At 43.8% G+C, this 27,202-nt stretch overlaps 1 protein-coding gene across 1 annotated transcript in view; it reads right to left on the bottom strand.

Annotated features, from left to right (window-relative positions):
• LOC131084824 (bifunctional heparan sulfate N-deacetylase/N-sulfotransferase 4-like) overlaps nucleotides 1–27,202 on the bottom strand; it is a 79,725-nt gene that overhangs the window by 4,683 nt on the left and 47,840 nt on the right. The window contains 12 exon segments of the mRNA XM_058026578.1: nucleotides 317–816; nucleotides 1,631–1,733; nucleotides 4,465–4,574; nucleotides 5,910–5,999; nucleotides 6,001–6,110; nucleotides 7,000–7,145; nucleotides 8,007–8,130; nucleotides 8,232–8,328; nucleotides 9,217–9,399; nucleotides 19,803–19,931; nucleotides 20,840–21,025; nucleotides 26,880–27,034. Coding sequence (XP_057882561.1) covers nucleotides 697–816; nucleotides 1,631–1,733; nucleotides 4,465–4,574; nucleotides 5,910–5,999; nucleotides 6,001–6,110; nucleotides 7,000–7,145; nucleotides 8,007–8,130; nucleotides 8,232–8,328; nucleotides 9,217–9,399; nucleotides 19,803–19,931; nucleotides 20,840–21,025; nucleotides 26,880–27,034 — 1,553 coding nt within the window. The 3' untranslated portion in view covers nucleotides 317–696.

The raw sequence follows: 27,202 nt of genomic DNA on the forward strand, positions 1-27,202 counted from the left end.
ACATATTTGTGTGATATACAGGGGCTGTGTTTGTCCTTTCAACTCCATAAAAGTCTACAGGAAGGGTTTGTGCTCCAGCACACTGTTTGTGTCCAGAACACTGAAAAAGGTAATTAAAGGTACTTTTCTGCACCAGTTTGCAGACTGAGACCCTAAATGACTCACGCAGTGTCTGAGGTTTCAAAAGCACAGCGCTGCTCAGCAGACAGAAGCTCAGCTGTCAATAGCAGTCTGCAGGCAGTGCCCGCTGCACGGCCTGCTGGGAACATGAAAGGATTTGCAAACAAAAGCGGGAAAAGCCCAGCGCATGACCAACCTCCCAGTCCAGCGACAGACGTTCCCATCCTTTGCCCGTGTCCGGACAGACTGCAGTTTGTCCGTGCGGTGTCCGTCCGTCCCACGCAGAGTTCCTGGTGCCCCCTGAAGGGAGGAGCGAGGCTCGGCGCGGCCCCGGCCGGGATGCAGGAGGAGCGGCCGGGAGGCGCCCGAGGGGCTCGGTGCCGCTCCGCCGGCAGCGCGGCCATTCCAACACTTGTCGGGCTTGGGTTTGGGCCTTTTTATGTATTCTCCTGTGGTTTGTCTGGATTCGCTGGGAAGGGCGCGGTCCGTGAGGTCCTGTCCTGACGATGCCGAGTGAGCCGGAGGAGCGGGAGGGTGCGGGCGGGCAGGGATGCGCCGGGCCGGGCGCCCCCGGTGCTACCTGACCTTCTGCAGCTCCTGCCGCAGCCACGAGGGCAGCGGCTGGCCCAGCCTGTGCAGCAGCTTGGACAGCTCCCCGTTGTGCTCGCGGTAGTAGCTCGACAGAAACGCTCGGGACTGAGAGGGGGGAGAAACAAACCAAGATCAGGTTAAAGGAGACCCCCCCTGTAATGGGTTAAAACTTTAAGTTTGTTCATCAAAGTTGACAAAGTAATTCCAGTAAGACTGTTGCAACATCTCTAGTTTGTTTAAGTAAATTTCCAGACTTTAAAATATAAGGAAGATGAAACCAAAAGACAATAGGTTTCACAAACATTTGTTTATCTGTTTAGTAAACTGTTAATATGGGTGGTGGGTTTGCTATGATTGATAACACAGTATCAGCTTATCCGCTCAGTAAATCTAAGATTCCAAGAACTCAGCAGATTGAACCTAAAAATTCCAGGAATCAGACAAAGGAAAATTACCAACCTTCATCTTCAGATCCCGGGAGGTGGACTATGACCACCTAAACACAAAAGAAGAATACACAGCGTGCTACACATCAACCCGGAAGAAGGACTGTATAAGAACTCCACAGAAAACCCGAAGAGTGTGGCAGTGTTAGAGCGGAGACTCTCCTGTCGCCCAGCGCGCTTGAGGCACTGACTTTGCCTATTATCGCTTGCTCTATCAATTAATAAATTTCATGTTATTTGGACTTATTAGTCAGTGATTCATTCCCCACCGCAACTAACCTATAACACCCCCCACAAATTGGCTCTCACAGGGGGAACTCAATGCCCTCTCTTCCAAAGCCCGAGTTTCTGATTTTTAAAAACATCCATCCATTGAAAATACAACAAAGGGGGGAAAGTAATCAGTGTGTTTGTTTAAGGTCAGTATTAAAACTGACCTTTTTTGCTCCCATAAATTTCCGAACAGCCCTTACCTCTTGGTCCATTGGTGGGTATTTCCGACCTTTGCTTTTCCCCAGGCACTTTGTTTTCCCTCCTTCCAATAACTGGCACCAGAAGCCTTTCTGAGGGTCAGACCTGTGGAGGATCATATATTTTAAAAGACCTTGCTACAGAAACATTTCCTGGCTACTGAGACATCAGTGTTAGCCCAAAATTAATGCTGCACGCATCTCCCTGGATGACTGGAATTCTGAGGACAGAGGGGGCAACCTGTATAAACTCTGGGGATTCATTTTTTTCCCACAAATCTGCCTTGGAAGTGTCTAAAGGCAGGAAGTTTTTCTCACTACCTGCACTTGGTAACTTTTGTTGTCCTTGTCCGGCCCACAGGGTGATGTGCAGGTCTCCTGAGGAAGCGCTGCTTGGGTGCTGATGATTTAACCTTCCTGAGGAAGAAGCTGGCTGCTCCCTATCACTGCATCTCAATACCATTTTCCTTCCTAGGGTGGCATTGTAGCATAAACACTGTCTTAGCAGCCTTATCTGGGCCATGGCATTTGATTGTGGAGTCTGAAATGCAGAGATAGAAGGGGTTTGGATGAGGGCTTGGAAACGGGCTCGCTGAGGAACGAACGGCATCACGTGGCGTCGGGTTTGGAATTTACTGCTCTGGGACTGGAAGCAGCTATAAAACATCTAAAGACTGCTCATTCCTGCTGCTCGGCAGATGTTTGAGAGGGATGAAAGATAATTGGCTGGAGCACAGAGTTAATTAGTTACACACCACCTTTCTGCCCCTGCCCTGTCCCTACGATACAGATGCAGAAGTGAGTGAATTTCAGGAGAAGGGTGAACCTTCTCCATGGGTTTTTTCTTGCCCAGCCTATTAATGCAGCCTGACCTTTGTTTTCTAAATTGTCTCTGCAGCTGTATCAATTAAAAACAAATAAATCATTGATTAAATGGGTATATTGATGATAGATTCATTTCTGCTTTGGCCTTTCCCATCTGCTCCCTGCATGGTGAAGTGCTTTAGCTGCCTTGCATTGATTTCCCAAGAGGAGCAGCAACATCATGTGCTGGGTGAAAGGGAAACTGCAAAACTATGCCCCAAACAATCCTTCTGCCTCAGAAGCAGCTTATTGAACATTATGATGTGCAAACTTGGGAAGGGGAAAAGAGGGTGAGACAGTTCAGGCTGAATTCAACCCTCTGTGTTCAGAAATCACAGAACTCTCAGGGCTTCTGTGAATGTAATTGGGCACAGTGGAGGTATTTATTTAAAAATAGTGATAGCCCTAAGGCTGAAGCTACAGGGGAGCGTTTTAGAGCTGTCAGCAGCAAGCCTTGGAGGCCTGGTTATCTTCCCTTCCCTGCAGAGGAAGCCTGGGGGAGAGGCAGGGTTCTGGGAAGGCAGTACCTTATGCCAGAGGCAGGGAATGCCTGGGAGGGCAGAGCCAAGCAATGCCACCATGAGGATCTCTCTCTCACTCTGACAGAATGTAGCAGCCCTCCAAGGGAGAACACTTTCCTAAGCACACTCCTCTCATCCTGTCTTTTCCTCCAGCCCTGCCTCTGTGCTCCTTCGCTCCCCTCCCATGGCTCCCTTCTGCCTGGCTTGATTTCCCTCTCCTGCAGGACTTTCACACAATTACTCAGGGTGATGGACTTGTTGCCCAGTGCTGTTCACAGGCCCAGCTCCTTAGGCTGCTTCCTGACGCCTTTAGGAATGTGTGCTGTGCAGTGGTTAGGCAGTAATGACTAGGAACAATCCTAGGCAATCTTTTCCCCTTTGACAAGCCCTGCCAGAAAGCAGGTACACACTTTAATGCATTTTCCCCTTCCATCCCAAATCCATGCAGAAGTGAGGGCTTCCACAGCACATTTGCATTCTTGATGCCTCTACACAGGGAGTGCATAATTTTATGGATCTGTTTACAATCCATTTTTCCTGTCCAAACCAGTATGAGAGGCCAAATTTCTTCCTCCATGACTCTAATTTAGTTCCAGCAAGGAAGATGTATGTCTGTGGGTGTGGATTTTAAAAACCCAGCAGAAGGCACTGCAGATGTGCAGTTGTGAGTTGTTCAAGCATCAATAGCTCAGCTCTGTGATCAGACTCCTCCTCCCCTCCACCCTCTTTAAAAACTAGTGACTTAAAAATTTGCATTCTGAAATTCAAAATTCTTTCTCTAGAAAAAGGTTTTGGCAGAGCAACTTCCTTAAGCATCGAAGTCTTACTTTGAACCTGTGATATAAATAAGCTGAACCCTGCCAGGAGAGGAAACATTAAATGGAAATTGCAAGCAGAGAGGAGCAGTGTGGGGCAGCTGCAAAGTCCGTGGTTGTGTTTCCCTCAGGACCAGCCTGCAGGGAAGGTGAAGCAGAGGCTGTGCTGCTTCCCACTCCATGTGCTGGCTTAGGGGCTTGGAAAAGCAGTGCCAGGCTTCCCAGGCCACAAATATCCCAGGGCTGGGGCTGTAAGAGATGATGCTCCTCACACAGGGAGGCTCAGGGCAAAAGCTTCTTACAATTTTCTGCTGGACTACGAGGGGAGAGGGGAATTCAGCCCACTCCCTCCCCTGCAGGAGTCTCAGCTGTACATGGACATGCAGACAGGAAAATGGGATTGGGGAATGAGCACTTCTCACCCAGCCTCTGTCATCAGGCTCCTTGGAATGGTGAAGGCAAACTTTCCACACCTGACACTGCAGGCTTCAGCTCCTGGACACTGATGGGAAAGAACCCCAGGCTTCTCCAAGTTATTGTTGTCCTGATGTGTTTGTAATTAGTAATGCAGGGATCCTGGTGGGAGGGGATGTGCCCTGGGACCCCACAGGGCAGATAAGAAAGGGAATACACTCACGTTAGGGCTTCAGAGTAATTGTAGTGAGGAGAGACTCCCAGAAACTTCTGCACTTCATCCATCACAGTAGCAGGGTCACTTCTCAGCTGCCGTCCATCAATAATGAGCAACTGCAGGGGTAAATATGGCACTGATTTGAAAACAGGACTAAGGGTAACCAAAAAATGGCATTATTTCACTTCTGTGACAACCTGGATTTAAATTAGCTTTTAATGACTTTATACAGTGCTAAAAGCATTCATGTGGATGAACCCCTTTTTAGGTTTGCTTTTTACCTTGTTGAGTTGGATTTGCATAGGTGGGCACCTTGTAACTCTGTGTGTGCACCTTGTTCAAATGCAGGAGTTAAACCTCCCAAGCCAAACCTGACACTCAGACAACTCTGAGAAAAGAGATAAGGAAAGGATGTAAAATATTGTTGAGGTTTACGATGTGTCTGTTGGAAGTCCTGAGGAGAGAAGGCAGCAGCTCCAGGTGAGGGCAGAGGAGGAGCCCAGGGAACAGGGCATGGGATGCTCAGCACCCTCTGCGTGCTCAGTTTGCCAGGACATCCCCCTCTCCTCTGGAGGAATAAGCTGGGATGAGGTGGGCAAGGAGGAGACGTGGCCTGTTTGCTCCCAGGGCAATGCTGCCCTTGCTGCCAGCTCAGCAGCTCTGGGCAGGACTCCTCCCCATTTATCAAAGAGTACAAAGGGCAGAGGAAAGAAAGAAGTAAATGACTGAGATTTCCTCCCTTCTCGTGGAAACAGGATTGACCTGCTTCTCCTCTCTTTAGTACAGCTGAGGCTGGATAAAAAGAAAAATCAGGATTGCAAGAAGACAGAGCTTCTAAATCTTTTTGTTGTTTGGTTTGGTTTTTTTTTCCCCAGGTCCCTGACAAAGTAGGCAATGCTCAGCTCTGCCTCCTTTCAGCACATACTGTCCCACCCAGGGCAGACTCTGGGGATCCTTGCTGATGACAGAGCCTTTTCTAGCTTTGCCTGACAGGAGGCACAGACATGAACTGCCATGTGGCCATGTCCTTGGATAAGGAGTGCCCGTGCATGTGCTTTGCAGTACTAAAATGTTTGCTTTAGGTTATTTTATTATTTTTTTATTATTAGGTTATTATTACTTCAACAATGGAGGTATTCTTTAGATCTATGCATTTAGGTAAATTTTTCACGGTGAAGTTATAAAAGACAATGCAATAAAATATCTGAAGGAAGAGGGGACAAAAGAAGGTATCTGTGCTCCAGCTCTAAGAAAGGCCAATTCCATATGAGGATCAAAGACATGTGAAGCTTTCTATGATGGGGACTGACTAGGGAGAAGGATGAAATTTATATTTCTTAAAAGCCCTGGCACAAGGTGTGACGCTGCAGCTGCGGCTTTCCCGGGGCGCAGGAGCCTCGGGACAGCTTCGGGCCGTGCCAAGGGCAGCCGAGTCGGGCGGGCTCCCTTACCTGGGCGGGCGGGAAGTGCGAGAGCCACCTGTGGATGTACAGCGCGTACCAGCCGGGCTCCAGGCAGCGCCGCTGCAGCGCCCGCAGCTCCGGCGGCGCCCGGGCCCCCCCCCGCGATCACCTCGTAAAAATCGAACCTCAGGGCGGCGGGGTCCTCGTGGGAGCGCTGGTGCTGCGGGAACGCAGGGAAGGAAATACGTGCAACGGTATGGATGCTGCAGATGAAGCCTGAATTCTTAAAAATCTTAAAAATCACTGTTTTACTGCTTTGCCTCGGCAGCTGGAAAGCTGCCAGTGAGACATGACCCGGTACAAGCTGCAGCCCCTGGTCGTGCTTAGCTCCTTGCAGAACTTGCTGGCAGGATCAGAAATTATGTATTTCATGCTGTCTCCCAGGATTATTAATCCCAGGCTATTTTAACACTGCATTTAGTGTTTCCTTTATGTGTTTGCCTATGCCATTTTACCAAGCATGATTATATATTTCCCTAAAAATAGAATTTTTAAGTAGTTAAGATTTTGTTATGGAAGGGTGTGGGCTCAGTAAAAGGCAAAGAAGAGCATCCTGGAGTTTCCTGGGGAAAACAACAGGCTTGCTTTTGTTTCCAAGCAGAGAAAAAAGCCAGTGTCTCCAATCACAGCCCTTTTTACTTCCTTGGAAACTTCAGGAGACGCTGGGTGCATCTGAGCACGGTTGCAGGTTGCTGAGCACATGCTGGGGGAAGGGGAGTGGGGCCAGAGCTCAGCATCAGGAGCTCTGATTCCCTGGCTGGGCCATGCTCCTCTTCCCTGTGCATCTCCCTGGGCATGGAGCCCTGCTCTCCCTCTGTGCCCTGTCAGCTGTAATTGAGACTGAACTATTTGATCCCAGCTGGTGGCAGCTCTGTGCTGGGAACTTCCATCATTCCCAACACCAGTGTCACAGGTGCCAGCTGCACAAGGTGGCATCCAGCAACCTCCTGCTTCCACGGGGTGCCAAGGCTGTGCCACAACTCCCATTATTGCCCAAGGACACAGGTTCCCACTGATGCCACCACCATCCCCTGGCAGTGGCCCCACTGTGCATTCCTGGGGCACAGAATTCCAATGAGGTCAATGAGGATGGTGATGATCTTGGCCTTGGGGATGAGGGAAGCAGCTCTCCTGGGAGCTTCCTCAGAGTAGAAATAGTTGGCACTTTTCTCAAACAGGAGGTCAGTGGTGGTGTTGGAAGGAGTGGGGAAGAATTCCATGTACCTTGGAGGGGAAGAGACTTGTCAGAATGAGCAGCAGCACAACAGGGTCATGGCCCCATGCTTCCCATTTCATGGTGGCTGACAAGGTGAATTTTCAGACATAATTCTCAAGAAGCAAAATTGAATTTTTCAGCTCAGCCCAGACTGGAGTAATGGGAATGCATCTTGGCTCTTAGGTGGTGCTGGTAATAGCTAAAGCCCTCATGAAGTCTGGTAATTAGGTTTTTCCTGTGATGGATGGGATTTTTGCTAATAACTTCAGTGTCAAAGGGATATCTTTCACCAGTTTGGAGTGAGTTCAGTTTTAGCTGCAGAAAAAAATTGGGAAAAGCTTCAAAATGTCAACATTTAATGTCAACATTTAAATGTCAAACTGTTTAATGTTAACATTGTTGAAGTACTTCATTTTGGGACTGACACATTTTTGCTTTTGGACGCTTTCAGAATTACAAGATTTGAATTTTGGCTTTGAATGGTCTTTTCCATTTAAAATTGATTGGATGGATCCTTGTGAAGAGATAAACAGAACCTCACTTCATGAAAAGCCACTTTGGAAGGAACAGAGTGTAAGTCAGTGCAGCTACAGCTATGACAAGACAGAGATGTTACTCAGGACAGAACTGCCTCTTGCATTCATTTGTGTGAAAACTCAGAAAATTCTTACTGTAATATCTAAACAAAATTAGGGGCTTGATTAAATGCCCCACCATTACCAATTAGATTCTCTTTCCATCTAATAATAATTCCCAGCATAACAAATTCATCTAGTAATTAAGGGGATGTCACACCCGCTCCTGGAATTGTTCCACTGTGATTTTCCATGCATTAAGAATGAACACCTGGATTTTGTCATTCTCCTTACCAGTCAATTTCCTTGTGGTAGTTGTTGCCATTGAAGAATTGAACTTCCTCAAAAGTTTTTGGGCTGGGGAGATTGCTGATAATGGAAGGGTGCATCAGAAGGAATAAATAAAGGGCTGTTGTACCTATGACAATGAAAAGAGGTGCCATTAGGAAATATTAAAAAAATTAAAAAAGGACCTTTGACTCTGTAGAAACTTTTAAAAGCTCTCCTTGTGCTCCTTACCTGTTTTCTGGGGTCCTATCACCAGGAATTTGGGCAGGTGGTCACAAGTTTTGTCTCTGGACCAAACATCCCTGTGTCTCTCATCGTCACACGGGTTCTGAAGGACAAAAGGTGGTGGTGCCCATCACACTGGGAATCTGAAACCTCTGCAGGGTCTGAGTGTTCTGCACTAATGCCAGAGCCCTACACTGAGCAGCAACACCCCACAGTGTTTGTACAGTGGTTTTGAATGACTGAGGACAAGGTTCAGTCATTAGCAGAAAAGAAAAAGAAGGGGGAAAAAATTGGAACATTGATTTAATCAAATTTCCATTTGAGGTTCAGATGGAAGCCTCTGGATGGCTTTGAGGCATTACTTTTTGAGCTGTCAGAGTGGTTTTGGATGCATGGGGCTTAGTGCCAATTTTAATTTACATGAGAATGCAAAAGGGAAGGACAAAATAGAAATGTGGGATATTTTTCATCTCCTTATCTTTCTCCTACCTATGAATGCAAAATAAAAACCTGTGAACAAAAGGCCCTGCAGAAAAGGTTGGGACTGGCTGCTATTCAAAGCAGTTACCATACAGATGCTGCTTGTGCAGAGGTAAGAGAGGATACACTTTGCTGATGAATAAAATTAACTAAATATGATGGAGAAAATAATCAGCTGAACAGAATTGCTGCAGCCCAGTGAAAATATTGTCGATTTATACTTCCTTTGTAGCTGGGCCAAAAATTATAGGGGAAATTTTCTGCACCTTTTTGCAAGTGTAAGCCCTAAATAACTGCACAGGTTTCCTTGGTGCCCTCCTGGATTTAACCCTGTGTAACCTACAAGCTCAGTGTGGCTCACAGTATTCCAGGTAGAAGAGGCAGGTACAGGTAACCATTAGATGACAGTGTTGAACTCACATTCCCACGCTCGAAAAAGGCTTTTTAGAAGAAAAGATGCTCGTTCCAACGAGGGGATTGCAGCAGGAGGAGGGAAAGGAGGTGCCTTTACCTGCCACAGGGGGTCAGTCTGCTCGGGGAAGAGCAGGAAGTACTTCTGGGCCAGCTGCACGGGGGGCAGCGTCTGCAGCCTCAGGTTCGTGGAGCTCCTGACAAAGCTGGCGAGGTTGGCAAAGGTGTAGAGGCCCAGGTGGTCGTTGCCATAGTTGGACAGGTGAGTCATGAAAATGCTGATCTGGGGGCAAGAGGAGCCAATTTGCTGTCCCCCCCGGTGCTGGCTGGTGTGCCTAGAATAGCATGGCTGTAAGTAAGGGAATAAATTCTGACACAAACACTCCCAGGCTTTGTGAAGGATGGTATCTCAGCTAAGTATCTCTGTCTTCATTTTCTCCTTAAAGCTGATATAACTTCTTGTTATCAGCCTTTATGTGGCCACTGCCTTGTAGATCTCATGATTTTTTTCAGAGGAATAAAGAGAGTTTATAGGAATAAAGTGACAAATGTATTTCCCAGCATTTTCTTTCCATGAGGTGATTAAACACAGTTTTGTGGCTGTTTTACCTGTAGATTGTAATTTTTTACTTTTATGAAGATGGCACCAAACTGAATGTTGTCCCTTGGCTGTTTTAGTGAGTGCAGTGGCCTGAGCTGGGATGGACTGACAGTGAAATGGGATCACAACTGCAGGCAGATTTGGGGGACTGAAGCAGCCTCATTCTGAAGAAATGAGCTGTCAGCAGTGGGGACAGCTGGCAACAGTGGGGACACCTGGTTCCCAGTAAATGGTTTGCTCTGCACAGAGATAATTGTGTCCAGGTGAGCCTCGTCTGAGATGATTAGGAACGGGAGAAGTTTATAAAGTCACGTGCAGGACAGTGGCTGTGCTTTCTTCTTTTGGAAGCTGCTACAGGAGTCGTGTTTAGGTCAGTGCATTTTGAGTTTGTAAATTCAAAATGAATGGAATTGATGTGCTGGAGGGTTTCTGGGTGTGTTTTGAGCGATGCCTTGCCCAACCCAGGCCTGAGGGACAGTGTTTACGCAGCACTCCTTTGGAGCCTGGGCTGTGGGTCAGATATGCTTGAGATAGGCTCTGAAATACCTCTCTGTGTGTCTCAGGAGGGTTTTTAGCAGTGATCCACCTGCAGAAAAGCTTTCCCTCCTGCAGGTTCCTGCTCTGCTGTCCCAGGCTTGTCCCTAGTCCATCAGGGGATGAGAAGCCACCAGCTTCCCGCTCTCACCCTCTTGCCTGTGCCAAGGTGGTGCTTCTTTAAGCACCAGGCCCCCGTGCTTGGAAATGTGTCCATCAGTTCGTTAAATTATTAACAAGGAGCTTTTAGTGCTCCTCCAAGGGGGAGAGAGATGGAGCTTAGGAGAAAGTGTCCCTCATGGCTCCTCTGCAGTGGGATGGCATTCTGCACACTTTATGCCACAAAAGGTAATTTATTCTTCCCTTTTATTCTGCTCTGGGCCTGGGCTAAGCAGAGATTGGAAGCTGTACAAGTTGTTTTTTTCTGTGGATTGATTTGGTGGATTCCAGTTCTTGTGCGTTTTATGACCCCAAGTGTTTGACATAAACAGAGTGACTCTTAAAATTACCCTGAACTTGGTGCATGTCCCTAAGTACTACCCCAGTAACCATAAGGAAGGTAATAAATCATCCTCTTCTCACAAAATAAACCCCAGCCAATGCAAACAGATCCTTGCTAGTTCAACTCCCGCAAATGTGCAAAGTTTTTCCTGTAAACTGTTTTAAAGTGCTGAAAAGGAAAACATTTGTAGGGAATGTTGCTGGAGAATATCACCTTGTTTCTGGAGCATTTGTTTGATGAGTGCTAAATGACATTTAATGTTATTGCACCAAATGAAGTATGCAAGTAAATCTGTGTGCTCCTCGTGCTTTGTTTACACTTGAAAATGGATGAGATTGTTTTCAATGTTAAAATGTACTTGTAGGAGAAGAGTATTAGCTTATTCTAGGAGTTTCATTTTGCTGCAAACCAATTTAAAAGATCCAGTTAATCGCTCTTCATGGAGTCAAAAGATCTTGGACACTCTTTTGACTTCTTTTGCTCCAGTGGTCTTTTTGGAAGTGAAAAAGCCCCAGATATGATGCATTATTCATGGAGTAAAATGGGATTTAATTCTTTGCTGTCTACCTCCAAATCACTGGGGATGAAAGGTGATGGGTTTTAACTGCTCACTTTAGAGCATGGATGATCGCAGATTGTTTGCAAACTAATGGCAGGACCATCGCACCCTCTCGCTGTGTGCTTTTTGTCTCTAGGGCTATTTCACATAACTTACATCTAGAATTTAGATATACAGTGTTTTCTCTATATGGAATCTTGTTTTCTCTATATGGAATGCTTGTATATGCAGGCTTGTGTTATAGAAAATGAAACCTACAGTAGTTAGTAGAGAGAAACAAAGGGCTTTAAAAAAAAGCTATTTGAATAGAAACCAGTGGCTTGAAACTGTATTCTCTACTCAGAGTTTGTGTGCTTGCTCTGGATGCACTGCCCTATTAATTCAGAATAAAGCACTTTTTTCCTTCTGTAACTGCCAGACTTAGCACAGCTTTACCTAAAAGCACTTGGTTTTGGACAAAGATTAGCCACCTGCTTCTAGAGGGCACAGCTGGTGTGCATCACAATCTCAAGGATGGCAATTCTGTGTTGGGAATAAAAGATTGGCTGATTCCTTTCTGTTGCTATCTGAAACTCTCCCTACCCGTCGATCAAGCACTTGCAATGAAAAAATCCATTAGGAAACTTAGGTATAAATGTGTTCCACCTCATCTTCTCAGCCACTCCACAATTAAATAGGATCAATGTTCCCCTTTAGGTCCTTTCCTCCTGCTGCTTGGCGCATTGCTGGAAAGCCCAGGAGCCAGAGTTGGGTGTCATGTGGGAATTCCACTGTTCTGGGAGGAAATGGATGTTTAGTGTCTTTAGCTTTTTTAAAATAAGGTTTGCTAGAAGGGAGGAATTAATGTGTGGATTCTTCTGCAGCTAGGGGGAGGCTGGGAGGGAGAATTTTGTGTTGACAAAGCACTAATTTTAATAATGACAAATGGCTTCTCTAGAATTCAGCACTATTCATATTCATGACCCTTCTGCTGCTGAAGCAAAATCATTTATATGCCTGAAAATCGCACCTTTTTTTTTTTTTTTTTTTTTTTTTTTTTTTTAGTTTTGCTCTCTTTCCACTCTGCACATCTGTTTATAATTTAATACTCTTGACAGGATAATTAAATATTTTCCAAATATAATATCTCTAAAGAAAGCAACAAAGTCAGTGTTTGGACAGAAATATTTTTGTCTTTGATTGAAGGGGAAACAAAAGCACGGAATGGCATTTTATTTCCTGTGCCCATATTCATTACTGTGTCTGCTCTCCACCTTGAGTGCTCCCAGGATGGGAGTTGGAAGCTGCTGTCCAGCAGTGGTGGGAAGTGGCCTTGGGACAGCTGTACAAATGCTGCAGAGCCTCTATGCTCTTTTAAAATTCCCTATTGGAAAAGCAAAATTGGTTCTCATTTACCCAGGAACGCTTTCTGCTTTTCCATTGTTTAGTTGGCAGGATTAAATGAATTCCTCAGTTTTGACAGAACAATCTTGTGCCTTGTTCCTTTCCTTCTGAGAATACAGTTGCTATGTTTGATATTTTATTTTTTTTCCTGTTATCTCTCCAAGTTTTGCTTCTAAAGTAAAGGCTAAATCATGAGCACATTCCAACACAGCCACCGCTCCCCCGATCATATACATTTGTGACACCTCATGATGTGTGGGGTCCCAGATGAAGAAAACTGGTTGGGAGGTTCTAATCTATTAGTTATATATATTAGTTATATATTGTTTTTTTTCAAAGCCTGAAAGTAGAAAAAAGAGGGGTTTTAGTTTTTTTCCCCTCTCAGCACATGCTTTGAGAGGCTGTGAAAAAAGTAACTACTGCTTCTGATGAATTTGTGCAATTGGTGTGTAGTTGGGTGAGGGTGGAAGATCTGAATGGAAGTTTTATGGCTGTTCATTTGTCACACTTGTGCAAGTGATGAGCAGCACAGCTAATTGTGGCCAAAGCTGCTGCCACTCACATCTGTGGGCCCCAGGAAGCCTTTGCAGAAGTCTACAGCAATTCAATTCTCTTGTTATTTCCATTTTCTAGTGAAATTCATGATACAGGAATTTGTTTTCTTGCCATCTGTGTTTTCTCATTGAAAAGACTTCCTCAGACTATAAACTCTCTCTTAAAAAAGGAAATAAATCTACTCAGTTCAGACTTAAGGACAAACCCAAGTTCAAATTAAGGAAATGAAGCAGATTGCAGGGGTTTTGGATACTGTTGGTTTAGGTCAAGCTGAACATGAGGCAGAGCTGTGGAGGACAAGGGACATGCAGGCAAAAAGAAGCCCAAAGGATGATGACTTTGGATAAGTGCCTATAAATGACAGTTCGTCTGCCATTTCTCTTTAGACATGTGGTAAATGAAAATCTGCTTCTAACTGGGCTTGGAATGATGGGAGGAATGATGTCTCTTATCCCTGACATGACCCTCTGTAATCTCCAGGCGGAGGAAGGAAACATTCCCTGGCATTCCCTATGGACCCTAAGTTACAGAACAAGTGTAAATCATTCTGTTTATTCTGAGCACTCCTATAAAAACTAAGAAAGAGTTTTCACCAGGATATTTTCTTTTGAACTGCAAAGAAATGCCTGGCAAGTTACTATAGGCTGGAGATACAGGAAATTTATCATTTGTTTTTATAGCAGTTCTACTGTCATGTTGCTATCTTAGCAGTTTTCTGACTGCTCTGGGTGATAGTGTTATAAATGATGATTAATTAATCCAGTTTGGTGGCCTACTCTGAGCAAACACACCTCAGAGTTAATTTAATTCTCCACTCTTGGTTTCAGAGAAAAAAAAAAAGGCAGCATTTTCAGTTCACTAGAAGATATAATATTCTCAAATCAGCCACTTTCCAATTAATTTGAATGGCAAGCACAGTGAGGAAATTTAGTTCTTGGCCATTTACTTCTATTAAGGATTCATTTTCAATAATCAGAGAGTTCTGAGTCAGCTTGTTTTCACCTGGAAGACTTGCTCCTCTCACTTGAATAAATAATTGCATGGTGTGTGCATGAAGGTATTGGATTCTTTCCCTCTCTCCCCAGTACCCCCTGGTTGACATGCAGTCGTTGGCTGCAATTTCTGCCATCACCCAACTTGCTGGGAAGGAATTCTGGTGAAATATCAAAATGTGTGGAGTGGAGCAGCAGCTTTCATAAAGCAGGAAAATGTCATGAAAGAAGGAAAAGAGATGTGCTATCCTTGAAATGTTTTCCTGATCCTCCGGGTTTCAAGCTAATTAGTTTCTAAATGTGCTGCTGAAGGCCTGAGTTTCCATGGGAAAATATTTCCCTGTAGTAGCTCTGTGCAGCCATGTGGGATGAAGGGGGAAAAATAATTATTTACCACGGGGGGGAAAAATAATTATTTACCACGGGGGGGAAGAATATTCAGGACCATGAGGAAAGGTTGATTTGTGTGTTTATGAACATTAAGATAAATTCTGATGTAACTTGTTAACAAAACTCCCTTTTAATTTGGTGGAATGAACCTTTCCCTCTTGTCAGGTTGGAGAGGAACACGTGTGTCCCTGTGAGCTGCACCCTGATAACTGCAGCTCCACAAATATTGACATTTTTTATTGGGAGGTTGCCTGCCTGATTTTTTCTGTCCCCAAAATGTGCTGAGATGCTCAGCTCACAGAGCCCTCAGCAGAACCGCACTGTGAATTACTTTTGGATTGCAGCACATTTCCTACAATGCCCAAGGTTATTTTTTATTCTTTCTATAACTATGCTCAGAGAAACAAAGCAAATAAAAAGAAAAACATTACCAGCACTCAAGATGTTCCATAATAACATTCCCAAGTCTCTTGTGGAAGGTATAAATTAACCCCTCTCTGTATTTGCTTTTAATATGCCAAAGCAATAACGTGTGATTCTCCTGTCTCTGTGATGAGAGGGAGCAGGGAACAAGAATAAAGTCTTCCAAGTGTGGCACATGCAGGATGTGGAGAATGCAGATCCAACAGGCTGGGAATGAGCAAAAGCCCTTTAGTCATGGGGAGAGTTTAAAAATGGAAATGCCTTTAAGTGGCCCTCAGAATTAAAAGTGTCCCATGCCACTTCCCAGGGAGTTGGAATAATAATGTACATTATTATGGGCTGCCTGTAGCTTCTGCTGAGGGGAGTTCAAAGTTACCTTTCAATCACAGGTCTGATTTTGCTCTTGACAACCAAATTCCTGTGAAGAAAAGCTAATCTTCCTGAAATTCATCTGCCATGTTTCACCTCTGCTTAAAGCTTCTCAGGGGTGTTTGATTGAAGTGGGAAGAGAAGCCTGAAGAGAACCCTTTTTCTGCTGCTTTTCCATTTTTAACCTGATCTGTCAGTTGCAAATATGTGATACTTTGGTGACTTTATGGGCCAAATGCTGTGCAGGGTGTGCCTGACTCTACATCCTATGTGGTGAGGCAGGTGTAAACCTAGAATAGGGAGGGTTATGCATATAAAAATAGGGAGAAAAATTACTTGAGCCCATTTTGATGGTGGAACTTTGGAAAGGAGTCAGTGGGAGATGGAGTAAAAACACCCTGTGAGAGGAAGGGGAAAGGAAGAGTCAGTCCTGATGAATTCCTTTGTAACAGGGAGAGAAAAAAGGGTGCTGCAGGAAAGGCGTGCCAGGATCCTGGGTTACCCAAAAGCTTTTCAAGATGAATGGGTAATGGGAAAACGTGTATCCCATTGGCAAATAAATCCAATTCACTGACTGCTCAACCAAGCCCGTGGGTGTTGTTGCTTCTCCTCAAAGCCCCATACACTCATTTTTGCTGTAGTACTCGACTGAGGTGCCTTTTGTGCTGTCACTTGCTGGCTTAATAAAAAGCTCTCCGGTTTAAGGAGGTGTTTTTTAGGAGAAATGTCTCTCTCGCTGTTGTTCATGGAGGCAATAATATTTAGGGCTGTATTTATTAGTTTATCTTGGCTGTTAAATGTTTATGGCTGTTGTTTATGGCCTGTGGAGCAGGAGAGGAAAGGAAAGGAGCCATCAAACAGATAGTGGGAGACCTTGTGGATACTCAAGACATGATAAATAGAACAGTTTGTAAAAGCATTAAACATGTCAGGCTCTTCCCGGGAGACTGAATGAAGGGCAGGGTCAGAGAACTCACTCGGTTTTGAGTCTGACATTTGGATGTGGAAAATCTCCCTGAAAACTTCAGCACCAATGGAGCTCTCTAACTTTGCCTATGAGAAACCTGCTTTTTTTTTTTTTTTTTTTTTTTTTTTTTTTTTTTTTTTTTTTTTTCCTGCTGCTGAAAGCTCTAAGGTTTTGGGGACTTTGTTACAAATGGGTTGCCTTTAATTCTGAGTTTTCACAGGTTACATTTGGAAGCGGAGAGGTATTTGCTCTGTTCATCCCATTTGCTCTCTCCACCTCCTGTTCTGTGTTTGGTCATGATAGCAGATGATGGGAGCCTGGGAAAATAGCACAGCTTCCACACCAAATTCCCTTTCCAAAAAAAAAAAAGCAGGCACCTTAAAGCAGGCTGGTTCTACTGCTCGTTTCTCTATGGAGTGTGGCAAAACCAGAAGTGCCTGGAGAGTTGATGGGAAGAGGTTTAAAAGAAAACCAATGTGGCACAGCACTGGTGAAATAAACAGTGAGGGAGGGAGATTGTACGAACATATTCTGTGAGAAGAAAAAGTTATTCTAAAGCACAATTAAGCTAAGCAAATAATGAGCGGTAGAATTTTTAAAAGGCTGAAAATAACTGAAATGTTGAACTCCTTTGAAATGCCATAAGCTTTCTTTTTTCATCTTATATAACCCAATGAAGCAAATGTTAAAAAGATATCTCAAAGCACTGCAAAATGTTGTAAAGAATTGAGAAGGTTTAGGAAGAGAAAAAAAATCACATGATGCTGTTCAACGTGGTTTTAAACAGAAAATAAATTTTTACAAGTTTCAAGCTGACTTTGCCTCTGCTGCTGGAGCTGTGGGATGCTGCACACCTGCAGAAAACATAAATATTTTTTTTCATAATGCTGATCAGAATCAGAGAATTTTCTAGCATATTTACATAGCTGGGTAGTGTTACTTTCCCATTAAGGACATGGTGATTTTATTTTAAGATGCTCTTTGATATTGCACTCCTGTCTTTGAAGATACATCATGAGCAGCGATGTACTTTTTGGAGTATTAATGTGTTTTCTTGGTTTAAGATCTACCTATACTTAATAGAAATACTTATGCTGTTACAAGAATCATAGTGTTGGGACAAGTTTTATTTTGCCATCAAAATTAGATTGGGCACAAAACCAGTTTTGTAAAGCTTTTTTACATTTTGGTTGGTTGTAGCTTTAGATGTAATTTTTCCCTCTTCCCTTATTTCTAGTGAGTGTGGTGGTTTTGCTGCTCTCTTTTCACTGCTGCTGTGCAAGTGCTGATGCTACAGCTTTTGGGAGGTCTATCCTAATTAAGATTTAGTGACTAACTGGGTTTTGATGTTTGTCAAACCACATAGTAAATAACATCAAAGATGATTATAACTTAACTCTGATGGAACAGTCAGCTTTTGTCTGGCAAGGGAGATAGGAAACTTTAAACTGAAATTTTTCTTACTTGTATCAAATAGTAAAGCAAAAGTCCAAGAAGATAATATTAATTTTCTGCCCCAAACTGTATTTGTATTTATTATTTGTACATACATCTGAAGCTCCTTGTTATTGCTCTTAGCCTCCACATGAAGGAAACCCTTCAGAGGGGAGCTGGATTGATACCTTTGAAAGAGTTTGGCTATTTGGGTTTATTTCAAGGCCAGTCTGTTTGCTGAGCCTTCCCCACTAACTTCAATGAGCTTTTCTTTGAAGTGTTTATGCAAAGAGTAAGTACCCCAAACTGCAGACTTGAGCAGCCTGCTGCCTTAGCTGGATCCTGGAAAGGTCTGCCTGGGATTCTTGTAACCCTCATTAAAACTCCAAGGAAGTTGGTTTGATTTCTGTCTGTCTTGGTGGAATTTATCCCTCCTCTGCCTACTACTAAATCATCTCTGCCAGACATGACTCATCTTTAGGATTCATAAATTAGACAGTGAAAATATCTCTCTGAGTCACAGAGTATTTAGTAGAAGCCATTTAAAAAAAAAAAATTTCCATCAGAAGATCCCCTTGACAATCTCTCTGCAAACTTTATTTCAATGCAGTGTCCCTTGGGCACTTTCTAATTTAATCATCTGTGTGATATTGCTTCATGGAAGCACAAACATTTTTGGTATTTGAGCTTAATAGGTATTTGTAATATATTTGCTGAAATTGCTAACCATGATCTGAGGAAGGGATGGAGTTTGTATATATCTTTTGAAAAACTGTTTAATCAAAAGTTGATCATGGCAGTTTTTTCAAATACTACCACCAATATCTAGGGCACTCTCAAGTTATTGGGACACAGATTGGCTGAGGAATTTGGGCTGTTCTAAGCATTGCTTGTGGGGTTAGGAGTTGTACATGCTCTGCTGCAGGCTGCTGCACTGCCCAAATCTGAGGAAATCTTCACCTAAGTGAGAAATGCACAGGTATTCATCCAAGGATGATAAAGCTCAGTGTGAATTCCAAGCTACAGTTCAGGAAAGCATGGGAAGAAAAGCCAGCCTGAGAGAACTGCAGGTAGTGGGGAGGCAGGATAAAGAAGAAGGATCTGTTTTATTCTCAAGTGAGCTGTCATGTGTATGGTATAGAAAAATTTCTGATAGAAAAGTTCCATTTCTCTAAGACCACTGAATCCCACTTGGACACCAACTTACTTACCCAGCCAAATGTTCACTCACCAGCATCTAACTGTAGAGCACCAAAAATCTATTTTTAGGTGTCTAAATAAAAGTGACCTGGGTTTGAGTCAGCTCTATCTGAAGTTGCTTTAGCTCTGCAGAGGAGTCAATGAATTCAGTGAGTTTAAACTCACTGAAAATGAGGCCACCTGGAAAGACAGGGACATTCATCTTGTGCCTGGTGCAGCTTGTTTGGGTGCAATGGGAAGGAGGGAGGACAATGTCAAGAAAAAATAATCAATACATAGGGGGGTTGGCTCTTTTGCTTGCTCCTTGCACCTCTAGGCTCCTGTCTTAAATGGTACCGGGCATTTTTTAGCAGCTCAAAACCTGTTTTTAGGAGCTGGTGATGGAGGAATAGTATCAGGCCTGAGCCCTGGGGTTTCCATTGAGCTATATGAGGAGTGCCTGAGGAGCTAAGCTCATGAAAAAAAGAAAAAAAATGAACAAGATCAGTTTTTTCTACCCTCACAGGTTAGTTTCAGCTTCACACGTCTCTCAGGGGGACCTGGCTTCAGGCTGGGAAACAATAAGGAGCTGGAATTAATGCATTTCCCAGGAAATTGTTGCAGGTACCGTTGTAGCTGGAAATTGGCAGAAGACACTTTTTTCCTTTGTTCTTAAACTGCTTGTTAAGTCTGAGCAAGTGGTCCTGGTTTTGATTTCCCAACCTGATCTCCTTCCCTTTCCCCCTCCCTCCTCCCTGCCAGTCAGCACATCCAAAAACAGCACAAGAAGGTACCTACGGGGTTCAGGAGAACGGTGAGGAACAGTTCCCCTCCTCAGATACTTTTGTCCAGCTCCTGAGGACCACTAGGATATTCCTTGTAAAAAACAGCGTGAGTGAAAAGGCCACAGGTCTGTCGAGGGAGCACCTGGGAACAGAGGAACAGCAGCTTATTCAGGTATTGCAGTGCCATAATCAACCTGGGGAAGGACTTTGGTTTCCTTTAATTCAATATTTTATATAGTTTTACTCAGTTAAAACAACAACCAAAACCTGCATTTGTAGAGCATTTGGGTACATGTGTAAAAATACTGCTGATCTTGAGTCTGTTCCAGCAGTAATTGGACTCTGCAGGAATTTGCTTTTGAGCCACTCCCTCTGCCTTGTTTAGGGGATCACAAATTGCACTTGGTATGCACAGGCAATATTCAGAGCAGCTTTTGGGACTTGAAACCATCCCTTAGAATATTTGTCAGTTCACTTTAGAACACCCAGCTTGGTAGGACAGGCCAAAGGGCTTGCTAAGTTTTTCTGTCCTCTGTGCACTTTTAAGTGCATGGGAGGAGACTTCTCTCCCCTGGGCGAGGGGTGTAAGAGTCAGGCAGGTGTCCCAGTCCTGCCTCTGGGAATTTCAGCAGCAGAGCTGAAACTTCAGCTTTGCAGAAGTGCTGGAGGAGATTACTTACACCTGTTCACCTTCCCAGGTGATGGGTTTCTAATCCTTTCATGCATAAAGATGAAGCAGAGCTGGGAACAGAGGTCTTAGGCCATTTAATGATTTCACAGAGTGCAGCCACAACTCGGCTGGTAGTGATGGGGCCACAAGCACATTTAGTTTCTGAGGAACACTTCTACAGTTGCCTGAGACTGTGTGACTTTTGTCCCCCTCTTTTAAACTGCCTAACAAATGCACTCTTTGGGCATCCTTACAGCTGCTGGATCCTGGGGAATTTTAAGGAATGTTAAGGATGCTGGCAGAGGCGAGGCCTCCAGTAAGAGCAGCCCCCTCTGGAGTCCCTGCAGTAGTATTGCTATGAACATGGAAATGCAGTGTACCATGATGCCATTGTGGATGAAGCCCCGTCTATACCGTGCAGGTTTCAGGTGTGGGTACTCCTCTGTGCTGGTCACATGGATGTGCCACACCTTCTTCCAGGCCTCGTAGAGCTGCACGTGCACCAGGTACACCCCCGAGTGGTGCGGGGCCACCGCGTAGCCCACGCCTGTGGGGATGCCGTGCTCCTGCAGGGTAGGGCACCACAGGGATGGACACATTAGGGACACACAGAACACCCTCCCACGTCATCATTCAAAGCTGTGTTCCTGCACGCTGTGGCACTGGAGAAGCTGCTGTCCCTAGACAGAGTTGTACCTACTGTAGCATGAGCTGGAAGGAACTGGAATTACAGTTGGGTGACTGCAATGAGGAAGAAGTAATCCTTCTGGATTATGTTCCATTGCTGTTGCATGGAATAGATTTGCCTCCTGTTCCATTACATATTGCACATATTTTGCCTTGTTCTTTTTAAAGGTAATCTAGTGAACCACTGCTGCTTATTTACTAAGCTAGTAAACAGACGGAAAAAAATGTTGCAGTGACATATATGGGGTTTTGATTCCTAGTTCTGGCATAGGAGAAAGATTCCTTCCTAGTTTTATAAGTAAATATTCCTCATATCTTCTGAATCTCCTGATTTTTTACATGGTGTTAGAGTATAGCAAAAAATAGCTTGGACTACTTTTACATTTTATCAATATTTATATTTAGCTCAATTCCTCTATGGAAATATATGCGTGTTCATCATATAATCTATAGGTTATCTTGCAAATTTCCTCCAAAGACACAAATTCATCTTGCTCCCAGTACTACCAGACAGGTCAGCCCTTTTCTACTCCTTTAAAACTGATCTGCAGAGAGAAATGGCTAAAATATGAGATGATTATTTTATGGGGGGTTTTTTGTCCTTCCTTTTGCCCACATTATCCATTGATTACTTTAATTCCAGGAACAGCAGGTTCTGCTGGGCATCAAGTACTTAACAAAGAAAGGGTTTTGATTCATTGGCAAAAATGAGGTTAAATCTGTAGGAAACACTAATTCCTACATTACGTAATGCAACCACTTTAAATGATCCACTCCTTATAATAAAGACCTCTGGTTACAGACCAATCCTGTAAAAGAGAAACCCAAACTCTCTATTTTGTCATTTACTGAGGACATAAAGTAATTTCAGTTTCTTAATGCTGTTACCTACTTGAGAGGCATGAGTCAGTTTAAGGGTGGAATGAGGGATAGCTCTATAATGACAGATGGTAAATCACCCTGTTCTCTATTTAATTTTTTTTTTTTTTTTTGCCATGGACATGTAAAAAGGAAAAAGCTGTATCAAAAGATTTCTTTGAATCTGGCCATTTATTGCCATGCCTGGGAGGTCTGTGATGCTCAGACTGTGAAACTGTTAACCTGAATATCCTGTCTCAGCTTTCATGGACAAACCTTCACAAAATGTGGGGTAGGGAGTACACAGAAACAGAGATGTAAGGCAAATGTGTCCTAGGGTTGACAATGAACACTGCTCCGGATGACTTATCCCAAAGTAGGGATTTGGATGAATATGTGTAAGATCCTGTTTATCTCCTGGCTGTTTGATGCTGGAATTGCCATGGCGACAGAATGCTGAAATGGTGATCTGCCATTCACAAATCAAATCTGGCAGTTTTTCAGGAGTTCTCAACATAAAACACAAGTTAGTCTCTGAATAAAACCTGCTCACTGCATAGCTCATCACACAAATACATCCAATAGCCAATATGGAGTTAAGAAAAAACAACTATCAAATAATTATGTTTTCTTTGGGCAGTTCTATTTGCAGTTTACCTGGGAAGATTAAATACTGTGTGTCCCCCTTTTAATGATTTTCTGATTTTTTGTTATTAAACTTATTTGGGGAGTGAAAACTCATGTGTTAAAGGAGGAGTATACTGGTGTGTCAAGATATGAGAAATACTGAGTATTTTTCTTGTGTATTCTAAGGAGCAATTGCCTGATTTTTGCCTTGAAAATGTACATTGGGTTTTTTGATTTCAAAATTTGTGCTTGTTGGTTTAGTTTGGAATGTAGGTATGATTTGCCATTGTTAGAGAAAATAAGAATGCTAACTTTTAATTTAATAAATTTTATGTCTGCTGTAGGTCTTTGTACACAGTCAGTCAAGGTGCAGGTGTGAAGGCTTTTATTAGATGCAAAAGCTAAATTCAACCTCTGCTAAGTTTGCACAAACTTTTGGCTTTGTCTGATAGCAGGTGATGCAGCAAATGAGTATTTCAGAACAAAATAAGGTGAGGCAGAATAAATCTGATCCTGCTGCACAGGATGATTTTATCCTCTATTCACAGCCCATTTTTAGAGGCAGTGGGCAGCTCTCCTTCCCCACATGAAGTACAGATATTAATAATGGGCCAAATGAGGCTCTTTTCATCACATGTAGATGCTTTAGCCTTGACTCTGTGTTCACTGAGCCCTCCCATTGCTGGGATTTAATTGGTGTATTAAAAGCTCCCGCTGTACTTGTGGTTTGAGCAGCTCAAGAAGTGCAGGCAGAGGAAGTGCTAATGTGCATCTGCAGTTGGCTGTAAGCAGGAGGTGGGAGCCAAGGAGTGCTGCTAGAGAGGTCCTCAATTGATTTATTTAGTTCTACATCTTTGTTTCTCCTTCCTGTCAGCTCCCAGCTGCCTCGTGGAGCCAGTGACAGTTTTTGCCCTGTCTCTGCTGTGCTTTGGGCTTTGTACTCACAAATGAGCACAGAAGATAATCACTGAGCAAACAAACCAGGGATGGAATAAAGAGCTACAGGCTTTGGATTAGATACATTCTACTTGTTTTTGTCAGATAAGGATGTACAAAGGGGGAGGAGGAATATCTTGTTATTGATGTCAGGGAAAGTTTGTTTTATTGGTTTATTGGTTTGTTTTATTTTTGGAATATATGCTATCAGAGATTTCCCCTTGAGTAATTTTTTTGCCTCTCTGTGTATCCATTGCAAAGCCTATAAACAAGGAGAATAGTACTTGAGGAATTATCAGTTTGTAAAATTTAACCTGAGATTTTGTTCATTAATGTTTTTAATGGATTTTGGGATTCTCTGATAGAGAAAAAACCCAAACCACAAAACACGATCAACTCAAACCCAACTGATAATCAAAATAATTTTAATTTCCCACTTCCTTAGGTAGGCTCTGGAACACACCCTCCATATTTGCATAAATAGGATGACATTGGGATAGCAAAGCTTTGGGTAGCCTGTAACTTTAGCACAGTTAAAACCTCTGCCTCTTGCTCCTCTGGGGCTGAGGATCTCATGCTTGATGAGAGATTTGGCTGTGAGGACTTTGGGAATGGGGCTATGCATGGTGCAGCTGTGGGGCCATCACTCAGGTACAATTGGATAAGGATTTTGCCAGGCAAATTTCCCCTGCTGCCTACCAGATCCAGAGCAATGGGACAATGACATTTATTGCAGGATGTGAGCAAGTTTCTTCCTCTCACCACGGAGGCAGTGGAAATGATAAATATCTCAGGGATGCATGGAACAATTTGGAGGGCTCTGGGTGAAGGCAGCCTCCTGGTTCACATGCAATGTGCGTGGAAGGGAATCTTTGAAGGCAGATGCACAGAGGTGTCCATATCTGCACTGAGATCAAGGCAATTAGATACCTAATTAGCAATTAGTTCTGTGTGTAAAAAGCTGTTTAGGTACCTGATTTCTATCTGTGTGCTGACAGGGCTATTTGAGGCAGGCTGCAATTGTAAGCTCCATTTTACAGAGCTTTGTTAGGAGGTGTGGATAAAGCCATGTGAAACAGAGCCAAGGCTTTTATCAACCAGCCAGAGGAGACAAAAGGTCATAATAAACAGAACTTTTGGGTGTTATTTGGCATCTTCAGCAACCTTGAGTATTGTTCTTGGATATAATGGTGTGCTCTCCCTTCCAGAAAACGTTGTTACCTTCTTAGCCATGTTTAAAAAATGTGAACAAAGAAATAGCACCTTAGGTGAAGAATTAATGTGATCACACTTCCAAATAATTACTGCAGCTTTTCTTGCAGAAGCTGACACAAAGTGTCACCTGTATGTGCAGCCAAAACAGGAGGTAGGGAGATATGGTCAATAAATGAGAAATGCAGGAGAAAATGGCACCAGCATCAAGCTGCGTTCTCCTGAGTATAATATAGTGGACAACAGACAAAACACATGTAACATCAAGCAAATTTTCCATGTATTGTTCCAGACGTCTAATTTAAATTTGGATCCACCTTGGACATCAGAGACTAATGGGAAGAGGTTTGCTTTAACTTGGAGGGCTTAGAGAAGTGCAGCTGCAGAACAGGGAATTTGTTTCTTAAGTAAGACATGATGCTGAGGATGAGACAGCCAGGGAGGAATGAAACCACTCTGAAGTCATGGCTGGGACCTCTCTGATAGCTATCAGGGAGGCTGTCATAGAGGGAAGATGAATTTCTCCCACAAGAGAGAATTTCAGAGGAAGCCTTTTGAAAAGAAATGTTCTCATAAGTAAATGGTACAGCTCATATAGATTCAAGGTCAAGGGGTTGATACAACCCCTGCTGAAATGTTAGCAGGAAATAAAAGTGTAATAACAGCAGCTTTTCACTGACATCAGCTCCTTATTTATAGGCACCCTAAGGAATCTCTACCCTTCAGGACACAGGCTTTATCTCTCTGGAGTGGAAGTTACAAACAGATTCCATTACCAGCTCTGTTTTCAGGCCATGCTATAGATTTTACTCCCAAAGGTGGCTCGACCTGGGTGACTCCATGCTTCCTGAAAATACTAGAATTTCCCCAGAGGTTTAAAGATGAAGGGGTTGTGTATTTTTGAGATATGGATTATTTTAAAAATTACTCTTGCATTTCAAGTCTCAGCTCTGTTTGTGTCTCTGGGCCAGGCTACACCAAAGGCATGAACAGGCCATGCCAGGAAGGCTGACAGGGAAGCAGGAGTGTAGAAAGCAAAGGAAGCCATCCTGCCAAGCAGGAGATGGGAAGGGAGGCAAGTCTGGCATAACAAGTAAACAGTTAAGCCATTTTTAATTAATTTTCTTTAAAGGTTGGTTGGAAAGTATTTCCATAAACAAGGGAATAAATTGCTTCCAACTGCTTGTTCAGGCATTTGCCTCTGCCTTTTTCCTGATGTGCCTTGGCGGATGTGAGGGTTGGGAGGCAGGGGCTTGGCCTTTGGAAGCTGGGAAGGGTTGGGGAACTGCTGTTCCCAAAGCAGCTGAGAAAGCCCCACTGTGTCCCTCAGCTCCTGTGAGCAGCTCTGGTTGCTTGGCATTTCTGGTTGCTTGGCTTTGCCTCACCAAAGACCACACAGTGTCTTTCCAAAGCCAGCATTTATGGATTTCAGGTTCTCTTTGCCATGTGCAATAAGCCAGCAGAATTATCCTGAAAAGGCTGTAAATAGTACAAGTACTGTGAGGTCTGGGCAAGGGGGAGGGTGGCTCATGGAAGTTCAGAGCACAAATGAGGAAAAGGGAAGCACAATTATCTGTCAATATCAGCAAGAGGTTAGCTGTATTCAATGACCTGCATTTTCCAAGCAGGTCATTTAAAAAGACACAGTGAAACCCAGAAGCTTCACTTGTCAGCATTAAGATTTGTCCCAAACCACACACCAGGTTTAGAGTTCACTGCAGCTTCCTCCCTGCCTTACTGAGTATTTTGCAGCAGAGTTTGCCAAGCTGATAACCTGTGTACAAAGTGCTGCCTAAAGCTGTTTAGGCCAACTGCTGTCTGCTGTGTTTGCACTGATTCTGATCCCCATGGTCCTGCCAGGATACTGGGGCAGGGCTGCTGCCTCTGCAGAGAGCCTGTGTCAGTGGGAAAGGCCAAGACAAAATTCAGTTTTAGTCACAAACAGGCTGGGTTTGGGATGAGTTTCTAACCTCACTCATGCCTCTGTTTGCATGCCTGAGTAAATTAGAGGTATTGTATAGACAAGCATGAAACCAGTGGGGAAGGCATGGCCACGGTAGTGAAGGCATCCCAGTAAATCTCTTGGGAACTCTTCCTCACCATTGCAAACTCTTTGTTGAGGATCATCTGCTCCACCAGGGAGGACTCGTTGTGGAAGAGGTGTGGCTGCATGTGACTCCACATGTGGGGAAACCACCAGAATTCATCCACAGATCTCAGCAGCAGGTCATCACCCTTATCCTCCTCCTCAGTCCCTGCAGAGGGAAGAAAGGAACAAAAAAGTTACTAGAAAGCAAAAAAGGCCCATAATTGCTTTTTAAACACAGAAGAGTCTGCCAAAAACCCTGGTGTCCTTGGCTTGTCTCGCTGTGTTCCTATTATGTTTACTAACTATGGGAATATTAAATATAAACAGTAGGACT

The sequence above is a fragment of the Melospiza georgiana genome, chromosome 6, assembly GCF_028018845.1.
Source record: "Melospiza georgiana isolate bMelGeo1 chromosome 6, bMelGeo1.pri, whole genome shotgun sequence".
NCBI lineage: Eukaryota > Metazoa > Chordata > Aves > Passeriformes > Passerellidae > Melospiza > Melospiza georgiana.